General features: G+C 37.2%; 1 protein-coding gene across 4 annotated transcripts in view; it reads right to left on the minus strand.

Annotated features, from left to right (window-relative positions):
- Window positions 1–20,974, minus strand: part of KCNQ5 (potassium voltage-gated channel subfamily Q member 5) — a 289,092-nt gene that overhangs the window by 62,277 nt on the left and 205,841 nt on the right. For all 4 annotated transcript variants that reach the window (XM_084284871.1, XM_084284869.1, XM_084284872.1 and 1 more), the window contains exon 3: window positions 10,013–10,139. In XM_084284871.1, the coding sequence (XP_084140997.1) occupies window positions 10,013–10,139 (127 nt within the window). The remainder of the gene's footprint in view (window positions 1–10,012; window positions 10,140–20,974) is intronic.

Below are 20,974 nucleotides of genomic sequence, written 5' to 3' on the forward strand. Positions count from 1 at the left end.
AGTGGAGAGAGGGGTGATGGTGTTAAGAATCGGGTCTCAAATTTGCAGGGGGGAACAGGAGGTATCCAGGACCTACCTGAGCTATCCAGTGCAGGAGCCAAAGGTAGGAACAGAGGTCCCTCAATATTACCTGGCAGAGATAAATTCCTACACCATGTTTTCTGGGCCCTCCTCCATGCTGACTAAAATCAGAGCTTGCATTCCTGTCCTACACAGCCATTTTGGATGTCTACACAGACAGCATGAACATCTCCTGGGACTCCTTTGTTTCCATAAATACAGAATTTACTCAGAGATTTCCAGCCACTCTTTATCCCCAGCCACCATCTCGCCTGCATTGGTGGGTGGGTAGCCTACGAGGTACTACGGTGCCAGCAAGAAGATTTATTTTTGGAGAATACTAGTGCTGTAATCCTGAAGAGAAGCAGGCGTGAGCACAGCATTAGCTCCAGTTTTCTCAAATTCCCCCAGATGACTGGAGGCAGTGGTTGTCTAGGTCAGGACTATATATGGGGGCCTTTGTAACCTGCCACTTTGCTCTTGCTATGTGCAGTTCCTGGGGCAGGAGGGGCACATAGATTGCTGCTGTGATCTGCTGAGAAGTGATGGGTGCCCTGGAGCAGGAGCAGAGGTTGTGCCCTGTGCTCTCTGGCTGCTTTCGCTGCTCTCTTATTTGTCATCTGTGAGATGTGGCCCCCCTTAGTCCTCATGGGAAGGGCTTGGAAGTTGCTCTGTGCTGCAAAGGCCTGTATAGAGCAGAAATAGCTGGGAAGAAAACCATAATTATTCCTTATGGTGATCAGGTGGGACCTGTGTCCAGCCACAGGCCACCTCTCAGCCACCCTTGAGACTTCCTGGGGTGGGAGATATGAAAAAAAAAACAAACACAAGCTCTGTTCAGCACTTATCAGAAAGGGAAAAAATGTAATCTGGTGGCGCTATTGTAAACCCAACAAGACGCCATCTGAAAATGAGATCTTAAATACAGCAAGCCATGCCACTCTGCATGACAAGCACTCCATTTTCACCTGAAGCGAAGCAGTCCCCAGTGTGGGGTCTCACGAGCAGGCTGAGCTGGTGGCGATGAGCCTCGGGCCGAAGCAGCCCTGCCATCTCCCTGGCTGCTCCCCAGGTGGCCACAGGCCACCAGAATGAGGTGGCATGAGTGGGCAGCTGGAGCTGCCTCTTTCTGTGGCAGGGCTAGTAGGTTTGGGCCTGACTCAAATAAGCATTTACTGTTTTGGAGCTGATGTGTGTTGGTTTAAGTGAGGTCCGGTGGGCGCCTTCCCTAGATATGCTGCTGACAGCACTGCTGTCTCTTGGTAGAAATGTCAAATCCTCGCTTTTGAGAGTTTAAGCAAAATCTCAGATATTTTTTTTTTTTTTTTAAAAAGAAAAAAAAATCTTTCTTTAAGAGGAGACTTCAGGTTCTGGCATCCTGGTGCATAAGTGCTAGGTGTGGGAAGGGAGGAAATTAAGATGTGCAGGACATGCCCAATTTGCTTTCTAGAAATATGCAAATATTTCTACATAGCTGTATTAAACTTGAGATATAAATTCTGTAACTCTGTTACACAATGTAATGAGGTTACATTGTAAAATCCTGCCTAATTGCTCTATTTAACACAGCAGCTGTAAAAAGGAGGAATTTTAAACCCATACTTTTTCCTCTTGTATACAGATTTTTTTTTTTTTTTCTTTGCAACAGTTTGAGGGTAACCATTCAAGACAAGATCATAAAAATAGAGATTGTCTGTAATTCCCACTGGACTATTGCACCCACCAGGCTTCCAGTCACTTAGCAGTGCTGGTGACAACATGCAGTTCTCCATAGGGATGCAAAAGAATGAAAATATCTGTGGAAACTGAATTTCTTCAAGCCCTGTGATCACTTACAAGCTCATTGCAAGGCTGGATGAAGACACCTGTCAATCGTTTTGACTATACTGAATATAACAGTGGGAAAAGCTTGCATTTTAACCTGTCATCATTGGCAGTTAACAAATTAAACCTGAGCAGAGAACAGAGAGCCACATTTGAAAGAAAGAGCACTATTGCTAATCCAAATGAAAATGCCATTTTTTCTAAATGACAACATAGCCCATCAAAGTGAGGCCATCGGTTTCAACTACCTGCACCTACAACCCTCTTTCTGGAGACCTAGCTCAGACATTGATGACCAGAATAGAAATAAATTAGTTTTCACAAAAGACAGCAACAAAGCCACAACATTAAGCAGGTAATGCAGTAATAATTATAATAATGCTACTCAAGCTAAAACCACCAAAGTAGCTGAAAGTCATGCAGCAAATATAAGACAGCAGCACATTGCCTGCTGTCTTATGGTGCTGGGTGAATGTAAAAGGAGCCAAGTGAGCACAAGGATTTCTCACTAAGTTTATTTTGATACCACTTTCAAGCCATTCTAGAAAGAGTCCTTCAGTTTATGCCAAGCATGAACTGCCAAGTGTATGCCCTCTTAGACCTCTTCAAAATTCATCATTAATGTTCTGAGGTGTGGGGCTGGGATACCACATGAGAAAGCACAGTTTTATCCAGCTAATACCTGCAAGAGTAAATCATGGCTCAAATAGACTGACATTTGTCTAATGTACTACACCAAGCCATTAACATCGAAATTTATGTTTATACGCTGCCACAGCACCCCTAAGTAAGTATTGGCATGTTAGAAACATATAAGACACATTAAAATTACTTTCTGAAATGAAGTGATACTGCAAGCTAGTGATATCACCAAAAGGTTGTACACATGCCAAGGACAGAATAATGGGCAGTTGCAAAAGTCCAAAATAGCAAACATCTACTTTAATATGATGCCATTATGGACCTCAATGGAAATGTTCTTAAATGAGTCCAATTTCTGCCTGGAGAGTATAATTCACCACTACAAAAGCAAAAACCAATGCAAAGCCACCAATGGAGCAATTCTTCTCAAAGAGGAGCTAAGGGAAAGAGCTGACAATGATCTGAGATGGGAGTTGCAAAGAATGTCATGCTACAAATGCAGTTGATTTGCAGCATGATAGCTGGAAAGAAGCCAGGAAAACTGAATATGTTCTTGCATGTCAGTTAAGTTCTGACATGTTAATCTCTTACTTCATTAAAAATATATGTTTTTAGATGCTAGGGATGATGAAATTTGAAAAACAAACCAGCTATTTTACTGCTTCTGAGACTATGTGCTGAGGTAGACAGATAAGTGGATTTGGAACAATCCTGTCTACCTCTTTACCTCTCACACCAGTGTTTATATTAACAATTACTCAATTATTTAATTTTGGATTGGAGAAACATCTACACATATCTAAGGAAATTAAAGCAACCATCTCATCTATTGCTATGATGGGAATTCAGCTAAGTAAGGCAGGATAGGAATATCTGAAATAAAATGCAGAAAGGTAGTGAAAAGAAAGGTATTTCTGTGAGCATCTTTATAGACTGGACATCTCTAGTAGCAACAATTTTAAAGTCAGTCTCTGAAAAATATGAGCAAAATTGAACATATCAAGTCTACAAACAGGAAATGTTAACTGCTTCTTGGTCTGTCAGTTGCTTACCTCCTTCTTCCTTTACCAAGTCACTGAAATCTTATGGCTCACAAGTGGCAGTGAAAGTTCTGTAATGTATAGTTATAGTATACAATATTTTATAATACAAAATATATAATAATAATAATGTATAAATTATATATATGTATTGTGAGATTCAAATACTGGAGATCATCAATCATTTTAAAGACTCTGTAAATCACTTACAGAATCTGAGTGAATCTGTACAGAGAATCTCACAGTTATCTACCACACAATCTCAGAATCATCTACCTGTGATATTTGACCTTAGGAAACTTTCCCAGTAACAGTGAACAAATTAGGAATCATTAAATATTTTAGTGCAGGTACTAAGTTATATCAGTCTTATTTGTAATGGACGTAACTACCTAATGTTTGGGAAAATATTTTCAGTAGCTTCCTAAGAAACTAATTCTAATATCACAAATAAATACTTCATGGTAAAAGGTCTCTGGCTTTTAACAGACTCTTTTATAAACTTGTCTTAATTTCTTGATTTGCTCCTGTCCTTCACATCCCCATGCTCTAACCCACTTCATCCATTCCAGTGTGGATCTTTACTAATTTACACTGCTGGAATTCTTGATTTACAAGTGACTGATTATTCTTTGGATGAACAAAATCCAAGTTTCTTACACAGCAGATGAATACAATTAACACCAGGTGACAGGGAAAATCAGCATCTCTCTCTGGACCAATTAAGAGCTACTTATTGATGTTTGGATAATTTCAGTGGGGATAAGAGATGGCAATTTCCTGCTCCAAATCTCTCAGAGCAAGAATTTAACTATACTTTATCCAGAAATGGGATTATTGGCTATTCTATATGACTGGGAGAGAGAGTACTTCTAATCTGAAGATAAAAAGATCCAGCCTGAATGTAAAATACTTTTCTTCAGGAAAGGGGAATCGTTATGAATGATTTTAATTTCAATTAACCAATACCTTTCAATTAAAAAACATCTAACCAGAAAACCTTCGCTAGCCTCATTGACTTCCTTGATGATCAGACATCTCAGCAGATTCACAGAATATGCTCAGTCCTCATAGCAAAACCTCAGTCTCCAAGCCTCATGAAAATGAAATGTGTTACTATTCACAGCTCCTCAGTAGGAAAGAAGAACATGTGAAACACAGTTGAGTCAAGTTGCCCAGTTCATGGTAAGTACTTTTCTGCTCAAAATAATATGACAGTGACACTCACTAAAATCAAAAAACATGTCAATCAGGAAGTACAGAATGCTGAATTCTTTAATATATACCACAAATGAATTTTGTCCTGAACTCAGCAGCAAGGGTAGTAGTCAGCAAAAACAAACGTGAAAGAATAATGTCCATAGATAATGTTCAGAAGACATGATGTTTCCTATGCACCTCTAAAAACTGTATGGCCAGGATGGTCAAACATGAAGACATGCCACCAAATATTAGTTTTAAAAACCTATACAACTTGGGATCAATTTAACATAAAGAGCTACAGTGTTCATTGCACGTAATTACAGTTGCTGAAATCATCCAAGGATCTTTCAATTTCCAGACCAAATACTACTCCTGTCAACATGTTTTCTGGAGTGAAGTGGACAGGATGTTCCTGAGATTGTTGGGCTGGCAGGAGAACATTCTCGGGAGAGCACCTCAACAAGGACATTGCTCCTGCTGAAACTTGGTCTTTCTGGGATTTATAATGAGATGTGATGTGAGATGTATCTCTTTGGTCAAGCATATTCTTAATTACAGACCATCACTGGGTTATTTAAAATTCAAATTGTTCTGGAAAGGGGCTGTTTGTATTGTTTATCATGAGCAGCAGATTTACTATCTGGCTGAATTTAAACTGTATTATATGTCTAAATACCAAGGTAGCAGACACAGCATATCATAACATAAATATATTGAATTAAAATAAATTAAATGCTCAACAGATCTTCTCATACACTAGATATGGATTTGTTTATAAAGGTTTGACAAAAGTACTGTATGATGGCTCATTATCACTTTAATTAATGAAAAATAGATTCAGCAATATTCAACTGCCACTGCTATCACTTAATGCTCTGAAATGCAGTTTGCCAGCCATGAAGTTCAAGAGCCTGATTACACATAATGAACTTAAACTTCCTGTTGGGAATTCGCTCATTCTGCAGCCTCAACAGAATTTGAACTTGTGACATTTCCATCACGCTATAGCTTGACAAGAGGTAAAATAGAAGCAGCTGTGGGGAAACTACTAATGGAGTTACTGAAATCCATGAAACGTTTCACTAGGCTCAACCATCAGTAAGTCTGCTTACCCTGGAATAAGTGTTATATTGCTAGATGTGGTCTTAAATTTAAGATTCTGAGAAGATTCTGACATTATAGTTTCAAAACCCAAATTTAAATTGAGAATTTGCATAACATTTAGGCACTAAAATTCTGTGCTTAAGTTCTTCCAGCTAAATGGATGGACTTGAGATTTTTTTTCCTCAACACAGACAGACAGCATTAGCGGAAGAGCAACTGAATTGCTACTGAAGACAATAAAGTACTATGTAAGGTAAGGAAGAGCTACCTTCCACTTAAACCACACGCAATAGAAGTCATAACAGCCAGAAGTTAATGAGAAACACAGGGTTTGCTAAGTAAATATTGTTATAAACTGAAAAGGGAATCAAGGCAGTTTGCTGTCGATGCACAGGACTGCAGGCTTCTCAGAACCCAGCAAAACAAGGAACACATTTAGTACAGTGATTCACTTATTAAAGTGTTATTAAAGTTATTAAAATTTGTGTACTTGTTTAGTACACAACTTCACTTATTAAAGTGAATTTGGTGCGGAAGATACAAATAGTAGAAAAACAAAGGCTGAAGACTGGGAAAGACTGGAAAGACTGGAAAAACTACTCTGATTACCTCCTATGCTATGGGAAGCCCTTTCGTGAAGCATTATGACTACAAAATACTGAGATAGGACAGACTACTGAACCACAGCTTGATCTCCAACAGACTTTGTAAATCAGCAAAAACTATGAAGGACAGTCGGAGTAGAGCCAGGTACCTGATTGCTGCTTGCTACCAGATGTACCATGGGACCATTGCTATATTGGTGCCTATAAGGGCCATTCTCAGAAAAGGCATTTAAAAGCTTTTTTCAAAGGGCTATACAAAATATTAACTGATCGGCTGATAACGTCAGCAGCATGAGTGAGATATTTCAATGGAACTGGGTGACTGAAGGGCAAGACAGAAGGGAAAGCTGATACGAGAAGCACAAGAAGTCTGGGAAATTGTCCAAAACAAATCTACTGATTAACTCCTTCCCCACCAAATATCAAGATAGGTACTTAGGTATGGTAAACTCTGGCTGGAGATTTTATTTTCCACAGCTCAAGCACTGAAGCACATCCACCTAGACCTCTGACAAACTGAAGTAATATTAATCTATCCTTAAACCCCCTCTTGGTACCAGGGTCCAGAGAGGAAAACCTATCTACAACACAAATAAATTAATATTTACTTCCATGAGTTCACAAATGATGTGCACAAAGACACCTAAAAATGGTAACCCATCTTTCATAATGGTGATTTTCAGGGAGCACAGCTCCTCTCAGGCATAGGCATACGCAGAATTCTTCCTGGACATCAGAGTCCCAGGGACTCTGTAGGCAGTAGCTGGGAAATGAGGTGCCTTGAGTGTTATGCTTCTGCACAGTATGACACAGCAACAGTGCTCTGCAGTGCTAACAGCTTCAGACTGATATGCCTGGGAAATTTAGGATTTAAAGAAGTAAACACATCTTTAAGTACGTCAGTATTCCTAGGAAAGTGTTTTATGCTTTATACATTATGTATACAAGCTCATACACCATCAGAGAAAATGAGGTATGGCAGGTAACTCCTGCCAGAAGAAAATACAAATCAAGGTTTAATACTGCATCATTATTCCCATTTTTACAGAAGTGTGGAACAAGGGAACAAAACTGGCAAATAATTTGCTACATATCTTCACTAACCTTGTAGCATACAGAGTTGTTGATGAACTAATTTGTCAGGGTAGTGACACTGTAGACACACTAAGGTTAAGCACAGAGCTTTGGCCCTGAATACTACTTTTATGGTTATGAAGTTATTAATGGAAAAAAATAAAGGCTTTCTGAATGTGACCCTTGAGGCAGTCCTCAAGTTTATTATTTTTAGCTCTTAGGCCATTCCTCTATGTGATTTGTGTTTGATCACAAAAATAATCAAAGAACAGATCTCCTGGAGATATATAGCAAAAATAATTAATATCAAACAGACTAATTCTTCTAAAATATTATTTTTTCATTGTAACAATAAATAGAAAGAATAAGTGAACAGATCTGTAAGTAAATAATGAAACAAATACACAAAAAGTAATAGGTCCAAACTGGCCATGTGCTCTTAAGAGCACATCATTGAATTCACTGCGTTTCTCCTGAAGCCATGTCTTCTCCTAGGCAGAACAAACCCAGGTCCCTCAGCCTCTCCTCACAGGGCAAGTACTCCAGCCCTAAACTTCTGCATGGAAAATGTTTTTACAGCTAGGGATCACCTAGATGAACAGAGGTGCAACAAGAAGAGAAAACTACAGAGCAAGGAGGCAAACCTAAAATCAGGTGAAGTAAGCCCTACCATTCACTGCAGCCTATGCCAGGAGACCTGCCTGAACTATTTCACAAATAGCTGACTTTGTGAAAATTCATATGGTAGTGGTTCAAAGAAAAGGGGAAAAAATGCATTAGTCACTCTATGATAGCATGCAGATATTTGAGTAAGGAAGAACCCCTTCATTCACTTGTCCTTGGAGTTAATATCTTTCTAGTAACTTCTACATGGCCAAAGTAGGTTAGTTTTACTAAATTAACACTCTGGTGTTTTCTTGCAATTGTGTGCTGAAAAAAACTGACCGACGCAAAGTTTGAGGTGCATCACAAAATCCTGAAGTAACAAGTCTGATTAAGGAGGGTTTGCTGGTGCCATGGAAAATGAATAGCTGAATTTCTAGGTTTCCCTTGACAGATGGCCTAGTAAAAGCTGGAAAGATCTTTGAATTTCTTTACTGTGTTCTTTCAGCTGGGCTTGGCAACCTTAGGGCAAATGTGTGGAACCTGGTGCCTGATGAAGCTGGGTAAGATACTTCTTTTGCACCCCCCCCTGCTGCCTGAACAGAACAAACCCCGATACTTGTTCCTCTCCCAGTCTCATAAAATAGGTTAGATGGGGTTGAGACAGCCCGTGATATCTTTCCACCTACTCGTGCACCTCTTGCTACAGTCCCTTGCTCCACAACAGGATTTTCTCAACAAGACAAGGTAAGGATTTACTAGGGAATGAGGCAGAAGGCAAAAACTTGTTTTAAACCCTTGCCCTCACCAGCAGTCTTGTCTGCTACATCACTGGGAACTGAATAACTCTGTGTAGATCAGGACTGTATTCACCTATATGATGTTATTGTTATTCGCCGTTTACACTGAGACCTGTATGCATAACTGCATATGTGACTCAGTTGTGCTAGCTGCTTTATAGATGTGCGGGAAAATATGTTTCCTTCCCCAGTTGATCTATAAATTAATATAAGATACAAGCAAATAAATTAATGGCTGCAGAGAGGAAAGAGGTTGAGAGACAAGGTGGGAGGCTGAGATCCTGAAGTTCCACAGGCGTTCTGTAAAAAGCTTTGCTCCAAACCATTAGAAAAGCAATCAATTATCAGATTAATTTGATTAACCATCCTTGATTTCTACCTCTATTGGGAAACCAATATCCTGCAGATTCTTTTTAAAAATATGGCTTTGAGTGGTTGTGGGCCTATTCACCATTTAAAGAATGAATTTCTATAGCAAAGAAGGGGAGGAAGAGACTCTCAGAATCATTGTAGAAATACATTATAACCTTTGCAGAAAGTGGCAATGGAGGAACCATGATGTTGTCAGAAAATGGTATATGTTTTTAGGAAGGTTTTTAAATTTAATGAAGTGTACACATACATCTGTAGTCACAGAAGTTTAAATAAAGAGGATACATAATGTATGCACGTATGTGCATGGTATATTTGCATGCATGTAAAAGACGTCTCATGTTTGTGATCATTAAATGCATGTCAGCTCTTGTGTTTTTTAGTGAGATCAACTCTTAACCTTTCATTCTTCCAGTATGCATGAAGCCGGCTGTATGACATGCATAGGAAAATGGCTTCTGGAGAACATAAGAAACACGTACTGACTAGTACTTAGGAACATTGTGGTTTTATATCTAGAGAAGCTTTGGTCAGATGACAGTTGACAGACAACTATTCTGGATTTACACCTGGTTACTGTAAACATAATCTGATTCTATTGGTTTTCATTTAGAAGTAAAATAGAAGGGGAGCAGGGTTATTTTTATTATATATTTTTGTCTTAAACTAGAGTTGTGACACCCACCTATTACACAGAATGGTTTCCTTGCAAAGCGCAGCCTTCCTTGCCATCCTCGATATCGACAACAGCATCCAGCAGACCAGATACGAATAATAAATTCCAAACCAAAGACAACAATCATGACAAATTCCTGGAAAAGACAAATAAGAAAAATGCCTTTTACTGATAACCAACACGGAAATATCAAGAAACTTATGACCACTGTGTGTGTCTAATGATCCATCTTTATCACCAGAAGATCCCAAAGCTATGCTGGGATCCTGCTCCCCAGCATGGCCACACATCTACAGAAGAAACACATCCCACAGAGCTTCCTGGTGAAGCATCCAAATCCAACCTGAATAACATTAATTATCTGCTAAAATCAGCTACTATGTATGGAATGCTGAAGGGCTGAATCCTACAGAAGCAATAGCAAAGCAAAATTATCCAGTGACTTTGGATAATTTTGGACTTTGGACTGAGGATCAGACCACATGTGATTTACATAGCTAGTGAGGGATATATGTTATATATCCACCTCGATAAAATTACTTCTTATTTTGAAGGCTGAATGTTTTGGTAAATTTAGCTTCATTAAAGTACCACAATAATAGTACACAGGTGAACTGACTGAGATGATGAAGATGCATTTTGGTAATCAATCTTTTCCCAGAAGTAGGTTAAGATACATGCAACTGTAATTACATACAATGGGTATGTAATTGTTTCTAATATAGTAAAAAAATATTCACATTAGGTATAACTTCCCCTGAATAATTTATGCAAAAGTCTTTCTTTATTTGCCTGGTTTGCTTTTCTTTTACATTGGAATCTTTTTAAGACTGTTCTTTTCAACCTGTATAGATGCAGTTGTTACTGTGAAAAAAATCAGTTCAACAGTGAGCTGAACAGTTTCAGTAACAGAGTTTTGAGCACAGTTCAGCTCTATAATTTAAGGAAATCTGAATCGCTACAATATGTAGTGACAGAGTACCTACATACTGGTACAGAATTATTAACTTAATTCAGATATTTTTCTAGAATGCATTAAGAAGTTAACCATTTTGAAATGATGAAATAAAAATTTGTGTGTTAAGCAAAAGGAGAAAAATATTTGAAGAAGGTTCTTAAGCAGTTCGTCGAGAAGAAGAGGATAAAAGCTGTATTTTCTTTGGCAGCTGAATGCATTCCCACATTCAGGATAAAGCTGTCCCTATCAGCCAGTTAACTTGTTATTCCTACAGGATAAGGACTAGTGTAGCACTAGTAAAAGAACATCGCAAGTAGACTTAGAAAAAGAAGACTGTTTGAAAGGGTAAGGTCAATCCAATATTGACTTTTCCCCAATAAACAGTTTGCATGTTTTTAGACTCTGAGACCCTAAAATCTGCAAGCCAGTAAGGCTGTAGATGTCACATACATCAACTCAGGCATTACTTCACTTGAACTAATGACATTATTAATATTTTGCCATGCAGTGGTGCTTTACAAATTCATGATTAACAGCAGTACATTGACATATTGTGAATTTAATTTTCTTTTGCTTTTTGCTTTCATAAAACAATACTAAAACACCATCCTAAAACATGTCAGATTGTACTACTGCATTGGATTAAAAGAGTTTTTAGACCTTTATCAATATCTTCATTTCCAGTTTTGTAAATTCCATATTGAATTCATAAACCACAAAAGCAGAACAAGATTCCTTTGCTGAAATTCAGATAAAGAATATGTTAGTCATTTTTTTTTGTTGTTGTTAGAAAAGAACACATGGAAAAAACAGTGTTACTGTGTAAGGTTTTCTTTTTATTCATCCTATTTTAGCAATCTTCATCTTAATTCCATGGACTGAGTTATGGCACAACTTTAGAAAGGATTATGTGCAAAATTGAAAAAGTTCTCTATATAGTAACAATATTTCTTAATAGTTGGCTATCATGTCATACATTTCCTCATAGGAAATTCTGTGTAGTCCAAGAATAAAATGGACAAAGGAGCAAATTGGAAAAAAAAAAGGAAGAATATGTATTTTAGTTAAATAACTACCACTTTTATAGTGTGAACTGTTAAATCTGGTTTACACATTGTTAGATGATGTCTCTGAATTTATGGGGGTTGTTGGCAGGCACCCAGGCCATTTGACATCTGATTCTCTTGATGAAGTTACTTCTTCGGGGTAGCAGTAATAGATACTGGAGGAGTGGAGGATAGCAAAGCATGAAACACCCTTTGCTTTCAATAAAATCTTTTCCTTGTTAAAATATAATCACAGTTTATTTCACTAACATTTCTGGTTTCCCTAGAAAACATACTGTGTGTACAGATGCATAAGAAACACCTCCTCAGTAAGTACTCTGAAATGTCACAGACATCCTTCAGCCCGTGTGGGAAGTGTTGTGTGCAGGAGCCAATCCACACTGGAAAGAGCATCCTCTGTCACTTCCCAGACCCCATCAGGCCTCCCCAGTGGAGAACTGGCAAGAATGGAAAGCACTTAACTACTCACAAAGGACTATTCTGCAGCTTCATTTCAGTTAAATTAGTATCATAAAAGTGCTGATAGAAATTGAAAAGTGTTAATTTTTGGTAGTTTAATATTCTGGTTCCTAATTAGTGCTATGCAGCTTTGTATGTCATCTGTACTACCATTAGCAATTATTATTTGCTACGCTAGCTCAGTTATACAAAGATGAACAGTCTTTATATGCTGCAAGCATGTTTGAAAGTCTCTTATCCTTCACGGTCTCATCTCAGAGGCAGAAATTCTATTTTTCTCTCTCTCACACACACATAAACACATATATATGTACCACAAAGTGAAAATTCATGGAGATGTATCTGTTCTGAGGAAGAAAAAAGCAAAAGGATTTTTTTTTTTTTTTTGGGGGGGGGGGAGGCAAGAGTATAAGATTTTTCTTGGAGAAATGATGTGAAATGTCTGTGTTCATTCTGTACAAAAAATATTTACCACTTCCAGCAACATTATAAATTTATGCAAAGTGATATTCTTTCAAAATTCACTGAATTTTCTACTAATTAAGGAAAATTTTAAAGCAGCTGCTGTAGTTACAGTAAGTGAGCTCAAGTACTTTGAATATGGCTCTGTGCACTGGAATGCTGATTTTAAAAATACTGCATGTCTTCCACACATACCAAACTTCGGGAGGTTTTAAAATACAGTATCAGATTTAATAACAGAAAAGTCACTGAACAAGGTGGAAATAAGATTTCACACTTATTTTTGCACTTTCTGAAATAGTGTTATTTCAAAATGATCTTTATATCCTGGCCACCCCTACTTTCTCAAATAGCAACTGATTTTAAAGGCAATACATATAATGAATAAAATCTACAGGAAAAAGACTTTCCTAGAAAATGTGAATGCATTCAAAAAGAAACTCTTCATGGCAGTGTATGTACCAGTTTTGATGCATTTTGGATTGGTTCAGGTTGAAACCAGAAAGAGAGTCACACACCACTGAGAAATAAGTAGTGTTTTAGTAATCAGTGCACTCAATCACAATTTAAATTCAAATTTCTGTCAAGGTTAACTTGGGCCAAGGAATGACATTATTTGTTCCTACAGCAGCTACACAGTCACAATTTTCTTGTTTTTCCATGGACAAAAATTGAGAGGATGCAACCCAAATAAGATCAGTTTGTTGTTGTTATGTTTTGCTTTTAAATTTCATCTGGAATGGCTTATTAAAAAAAAGAGGCATAAATCTAGACTTTTGAATAACTTGGTTGTAGTTCCTTAGCAAATGAAACACAAAATCAGAACATAATTGAAAAGGCATGCAATGGAATAAATCATTAGACCCCATATGATTTGTAGGCTTACTGTAGAAATGATATCTTCCAAGTATGTTTGTCCTACGCATGATATGATCCAATATCACAAATTTTGGTTTACTTATGAAATACAAAATAACAACTATTACTACAGAATGTGAAAATCCTTCACTATTGATAAATTTGGCCTCCTTCAAAATTCAGCAAGGCTGAATTTGAACTGATGAGCAAGTTTAGATTTACTGGTGACCTAACCCTTCCCTTCCTATTAACATCACCAAGAACATCCAGGATGCCCTGGTCTTTACCATTTCTTCTTTTTTCCCTATGTTGTCATCTTTCTCCAATCCCAGCTGCCATTGTCCCTGCTCCACAGTTACTACAGCTGTAATATTTCTGGATATTTAAGCTTAAAGTTAGCCCCCCTCTGTTACTGATATGGCAGATCCATTGGTGCTTCAGAAAAGGAAAAGTCTTTTTCCTTCTCAAAGCACAGTTCACCCAGACTGATCTCATTCTGCAAAACTTCTACATATGCTGCTCCTGTCGTCACATGGAAGTATGCATATGCAAGAGAAGCAAGGCTAAAACACATGGGCTGAAAAGATTCAGTCGCTTTTGACATAAGGAATGCAGATGCCAGTGTGCTCCTGAAGATTTTTTACATCTGTATGTGCCTTAGCTGCTCTGCCACTGGGACAATGATGGTTATGTAGATGGACGAAAAATAAGAGGTCATCCAGAGCAAGGTTTCTATTAGCAAAAGGTCCTGCAGGACCTTTGTGCATGGAAGCTACAATGAGCACTTTTATTTTTTTGCCTATCTAATTAGGGTGCTAATGACAATGAAATTGTGAATATTAGTATGCTTCTCAGGTAGCTTTCAATGATAAGGATTTCCCTAACTGTAACATTAAAACAGCCAAAAACTGTTTTTATTATAGCTTTCTTGTTCATTAACATAACTGCTTATTAGAACTTAAAATAATTGGCTGCATTCCTGCTGCTGAAATCAGGTGCCTTGGATGTAGGCCATCATTTCAAGCAATTTGAATTATTTTCATGATTAGAAAATGACTAAAGTTGAGAATTTTGAGCTCTTCTTATAGGAGGGTCTTGTTTTTTTTTTTTTTTTTTTGGAATTCACACATAAGCCAAGGTTTGGATACAAGAAATCTAGCTTCAAGACAATAGCTCTGCTGTTATTTTAATTATATTTCTTGTATGGAAATTGTGATATCACATATTCCAAAGACAAGAGAAATAGGACAGCAAAGCTGCAGACTCAGTACAGAGCTGACTGCCGGTGATAGGAGATCACTGGGTCCCAGTCATTGGATCACTGTCCTAGTCACTGTGATCACTGGATCCCAGGTCACTGGGTCTATAAGTGATATTATGAGCCCAGAACAGTGACTTGAACATATCAAATTAATCCTCTGAAGTAAGTAAGCTTTAATCAGATCACAAGTACTTCCATACTGAAGATGACATCTCTGTAGTGTAGCTGCACTGCAGATACTCATCTGGTGTAATTCAGCAGACTCTTTACATGAACACAATAGGAAGGACGATGTTGTCTGATACCAGCTAAGGAACTGTCCCTTCTTCCCTGAAAATTCATAAACAGGGAAGTCCAGTGATTTCAGATCAGTTGGAAGAGAGGAAGAATAAACATTTTTTCATTCTTTCATTTGCAGATGGCTGTTTTAAGAATGTCACCAGCTGCTGAAATTTCATTCTGGTGACACATGATGAATAGTGATACTGTTCAAATAGCAATGCTTTATTATTCATAGTCAAAGAAGACGAGTGTTTTCTCATTCAGTTACAGCAAGAACATAACACCTCAGCTTCTGCACCCCTCTCTCAAGCAAAAACAAAAACAAACAAAACAAAACAAAACAAAAAACCTCCAATGATTTAAAGTACTGAACACCAGAGTTGGGCTCTCCACTTTACCCTGACACAGTTGGGAGGTGAGGGTAGTGCAATGGTACTCTGTCTCAGAGAAACCTGAGAAAGGTGTGGGTTTAAAATAGCTGTGCTGTAGAAGCTGTTGTAGGACTATGGATGTTCCTGTTATACTGGCCAGTTTCCAGATTCAAATCAGCACATATGAATATGTGCATATGTTATTGTTCAAAATAATTATGTAATTTGAATCCATTTGTATTATCCTTACGTCAGCATTAGAAGGGAAGATCTTTGAACTAAACAGCTAACAAGTGTATCTACAAATGCATATATACACTTCAGGAACTAATGTTTTAATTCTCTCCAACTGCAGTTTAGCAGTGAGAGAGGCAGCCATAAATCTGAAAACATAACCCAGAGTAGACCCTATTAGTGGCATATAAATCACAACCAGAGACTTCAGTTCAGCTTCCAGTGCAATACCTAATAAGCACAAAATTAAATTTATGCACTTTTTGTCATTTATCAGTATTGTAATGAATGTGATACTTTTACAACACTTGCTTTTTCAAATTATGATTAAGATTTCCCATGTTGATTATACATTAATAGAGGATTATTAAGAAATCAATTCTGTGCCTTTTAATTTAATACACAGCTATGAGTACATTGACATAATATTAAAATCCCAGTCTATTCTCAGTTTTAATTAGCCACGTATTACATATGATTTCTGCTATCCAATTGATTCTTAGCTTTTTGTGATTTTTACCTGAAACGTCACCTATCAGTCATGCTTCTTTACTCAGTTACAATAGAAAAGAGTCCAGAATTTTTATGTTGAGCAAAAGCAGCTTTGAATCAGGTAGCAAAAACACTTAGCAGAATTAGGTAGCTACCATTTAATTATGTTTTTCATCATCCCTTATGGAGTGTTTACCATAGCAGACCCATTTCCTAGCACTGAAACTGCACTAACCTTCCCATGCATCCACAGAGGAAAGACAGAAACCCTAGGACAACTGACAATGCCACAGAAACAAATGCCACAGAAGCTCCAAGATCCATTGCCAAAAGTGCATTTCTCTCCGCTGCACTTGCAGATTATGGTGCTTACCATCCAAGTGCATGTGTGGGCAAACATACTCCTTTTGGCTCTTAAATTTTGGTGCATGTAGTTCTTCCAGAAAGACCCTAGTGATAACTGAAAACTCCTTCTCAAATTGGGAAAATGGCCATGGGAAATGCTGATTCTGCTGTTCGTCACATCCATCCTACTCTTCTCCAGACACAGAATCATTCTTAAATGTCGTGCTTTCCAGTGTCTCCCACTGACACCCACTGCTTTGCTCCAGATCGTTTGTTTATGTCAGGTACAACTATGTTTCTGAGATAGTTCCTGAATGGAGACAATATTAATAGATCTCACACTATAGAATAATTCTCTGCTTTCCAAGCATTTTTGTATCTTGCCTTGTGCTTGTTCATGTATTCTTTCTCTGTAGTGAGGTATCAGCAATGAATGGTCTTATTTTAATTTTAAAATTATCTGAATATTGAAAACAACGAAGCTCTGTACAGCTGTACCCAGGCCTTTGCATCTCCTTTGTATTTTCTTCACGCATTTTTTTCTGCTGTAGTCAAGTTTCTGATGTCACATGTTACAGGCAGACGTTCAAGCACGTCTCTGTAGCTACACTGCTCACAGATCTTCCTTTTGAAATGTTTGTGAAGAATTTGATATCCTTCACTCTGTCCAAAAGAAATGTAGAATGGGTGCCAGAGACAGCACAGACTTGAATCCTTTTATGCTCTGGCATCCACGCTAATTTTGCATTGGTGCAAGGGGCTTAGGCTAGTTGTTATGACTGAACACATGTATGTGAATTAACTGAGAACATTTGACATGCTATACAGTGGAGGGGGATGGTATATTTGTTCTTTTTTTCTTTGGTCTTAGTGTGTTTAGAGTTGATAAAACCTAGAGATTCTGCAAATTATATTTGCAGTGTTCTTTAAACAGTTTTCCCAAATATTCCCAAAGCTCTTTAATGGATCTTTCATACAAGCATATTGATGTACGTTTTGATTATTGGGAGACCTCTGGGCATCTGGGATTATGTGCTCTGAAATGTTTCCAGTACCAAATACAGAAAGCAATTTCAAGAGTTATCTGACAACTGGTAAATTTTGGCAAATTGGACTTGGAAAGTACTTTATCCAATCTGCCAAAATCCTGTTTATACATCTAGTTTACTGAACTTATTTGCTTCTGTAATCTCACCAGACATTTACGTTACTTGTACAAGTATTCATTTATAATATTTCTATTCAACTTCCTAGGTTCAGTGAAAAAGTTAGCTTGGTGTCCTTTTTTTTTTTTATTTTATTTTATTCTTTTTTTTTTCTTTTTTTCTTTTTTCTTTTTTCTTTTTTCTTTTTTCTCTCCAATAATTAAACTTTGAAATCCAGTATTTTTTAGCTTTTTCTACCATCTTTCCTAGGCTCTGGAATTTTACTCTCCTGGAAAAAGAGAAGAGCAAAGCCCTTCCACATCCTCTTAAAAACATATACATATATCTTTGTGAGACATTCATTTCCTGCGATCATATCTTCATATGGTGCAATCAGCCAATTCCTGTCTGGTTCAGTTTTGATACCAAAACTATTATCCTGTACATGACATACACCCTTTCCTTAGGCACTCAATGTAAACCTCCAAGTTTTAAATGACCAGTGCTTATTTTGCTAATTCATCATCGTATCTCACCCCGATCACAGTGTCAGTACTGAACTTAGTTCCTGTGTGTCTCCTTGTATTTGTCATCATCTAAACTTTAAACTGTCTTTGAATATACTTCTGCACCTGATCCTTGCAGATAATTTTGATATTTATCTGTATTTTGTATCTATTTGCTTGATTTTGATGTCTTTAAACTAAATCTTGTGAGCAGACCCTTTCTCTTGCTTGAGGAAACTTCGCATTTTGGCTGTAGTAAGAAACATCTTTGCAAGCATTGTCACATCTGTTCAGAGTGACTAAGTGTTTCTGTAGTTTCCGTATGTTACTCAGACCATGGGGGTTTAGGTTTAGATTTACAAACAGCTTTCATATCACTGATGTTCTGCCTTTTTCAGAATTCTTTTCCTTTTATAATATAATGTTTGGTAGACCTCTTACTTAAACATTATAACCCCATACTTTGGCTTTCCTCTAGAGATATATTCTGCATTTCCATCTGGCAAATCAATATTTCCCTAACAAGATCAGGTCTGAATTTCTGAGGTAGTTCTTGCTACCAATACAAGAAGTCCTGAACCTTATCTAACTCTGCCATGAAGCTAATGAAGTTCAGTACTGAAGACTATAGCATAAACTATTACAAATATGCATCTATGTAAAATATTATACTTATGACTTAGAATAGGTTTACCATGCTACCTTGTTATCACTTAAACTGATAAAAAGGTAAAGATGTAATGGAAGAGCAAGTTGTGCAAGGAATGTTGCTCATTTGTCCTTAAAGGAGGTCAGGGACAACTGGTTTGGTCCTTTAGGATGATGTGTTGATTAGTCTAAAGGGAGATGTGCTTTTCCCTCCTCAAAGAATTATATTAATCTGAATCCTGACTCCTCATTACTAACATTGAATTTTCTCCTTTTTCCACTCTTAATCTCCAAATCCTCAAGTTGTGAGTGTTCTACAGAAAGTGGCCTACTGAAAGGCTGGGTAAGAGGCCCTTTTTGAATAACATTGCCAGTCCTTTCACTCTTAAGAATATATTCTCTGCCTTTGAAGCAATGTTAGTCTTTGTGCTGGGAAAACAAAAGGAATCAGAAACAACTCCAGTGATCTTTACATTGCACAGTAAATGGAGGTCTCTTACTGGAGCACACCTTTTAAGTAGTTCTTCCTGGCAAATGCTCTGGCAATGACTCTGAAACTCTTTCTTGCCTGCTACTGCATTTGCAGTTGAACACTGTAGCACTTGCGGTAACTGTTCGTAGTTATCCTACCTTCTTCAAGTGATTAAGCTATGAGACTTTTCTTTGCCCTGATTGCAGATCATGTGTAATAATGCTGTTTTAGTCATCTTTAGTCATCAAACCCATTTAAGCTTTCCCATTAGAAGCATAATACATTGCATTTTTTAATTACAAGAGAAAAAATTGATTCATTTCAATGCGTGATTTTTCATTCTTCTCTTTATAAAGGTTGTTTTTCCTTAGTAAAGAAGAATAAAAAAAAAAAAATGGACAAAATGTTACAGACAATATAATCAAGCCCAGAACCATATCAGTAATAGGGTTATGCCAGTATCAAGACTTTTTTATTCTCCGATATGTTTGAAGTGTGTTTTAACACACTTAGCACTGTTGACAATAGATTTTTCATAGATACATTCACCGTTTTATATATGGTGTCATGTTCATTTGTTATGAAATCATTTTTATTGTTACTTTACCTCTCTTCATAGCTACAGTGTGTATTTGTTTTAGAGGTTTGTTGGTTGGTTGGGAGTGCCAGTGCTGCCTTACAACAGGAGAATTACAGCTTTGGGGACATCTACTGATGTGTTTTTAAATAACTTCAACATTTCATTTACATTTTTGCTTTTAGTAAGACTTCCTCCTAATAAGTTTTAGCTTCAGAAAGGTGCAACCAGAACTTAGGTTTCAGACAGAAAGTCATCTCTGTTTGCACACAAAGGTTCTTGGGCAGTTTTAATGAGATCTGGTGCAAATTCTTGTAACATTCAGTTCTTATTTAATGAATTGAGTATACATAACAGGAGAGTATCAATGTAATTAACAAGGACATGAAATTAATAATTAACAAAGACATGAAATTGTTTATTTTGAAAGGGTAAGACTATATTCTTTCAAAGCTAACAAGTAGTTTATTATGATATGGTTGAATTGCTTTATGCCCATGTTATTGCCTTAAAATAGTAGAGCATATGAATCCAAACAACAATGAAAATATGGAGGCTTTGACCTTATCAAAAATACATTTCCCTCTCTTATTTTGTTATTGATAACATCAGTTTCAAATATCTAACAGGTGGAATTTTTCAAAGAGTTCTATAGAGAAATTTTGAATTTTAAAATCCTTGCTTTGATTTGGAATGAAAGGAAACATTGAAAATGAGTATTTTCTGAGAAAAGACATTTCTGAGTTTTTACAGCCTCTAGCAAACTTGAAAATCACTGATTTTTTCTCATGGATTAGTTCATGTGTTTCTCTTTGGAAAAGAATCAATGGAACT

The sequence above is a fragment of the Netta rufina genome, assembly GCF_964035555.1.
Source record: "Netta rufina genome assembly, chromosome: 3".
NCBI classification, from domain to species: Eukaryota; Metazoa; Chordata; class Aves; order Anseriformes; family Anatidae; genus Netta; species Netta rufina.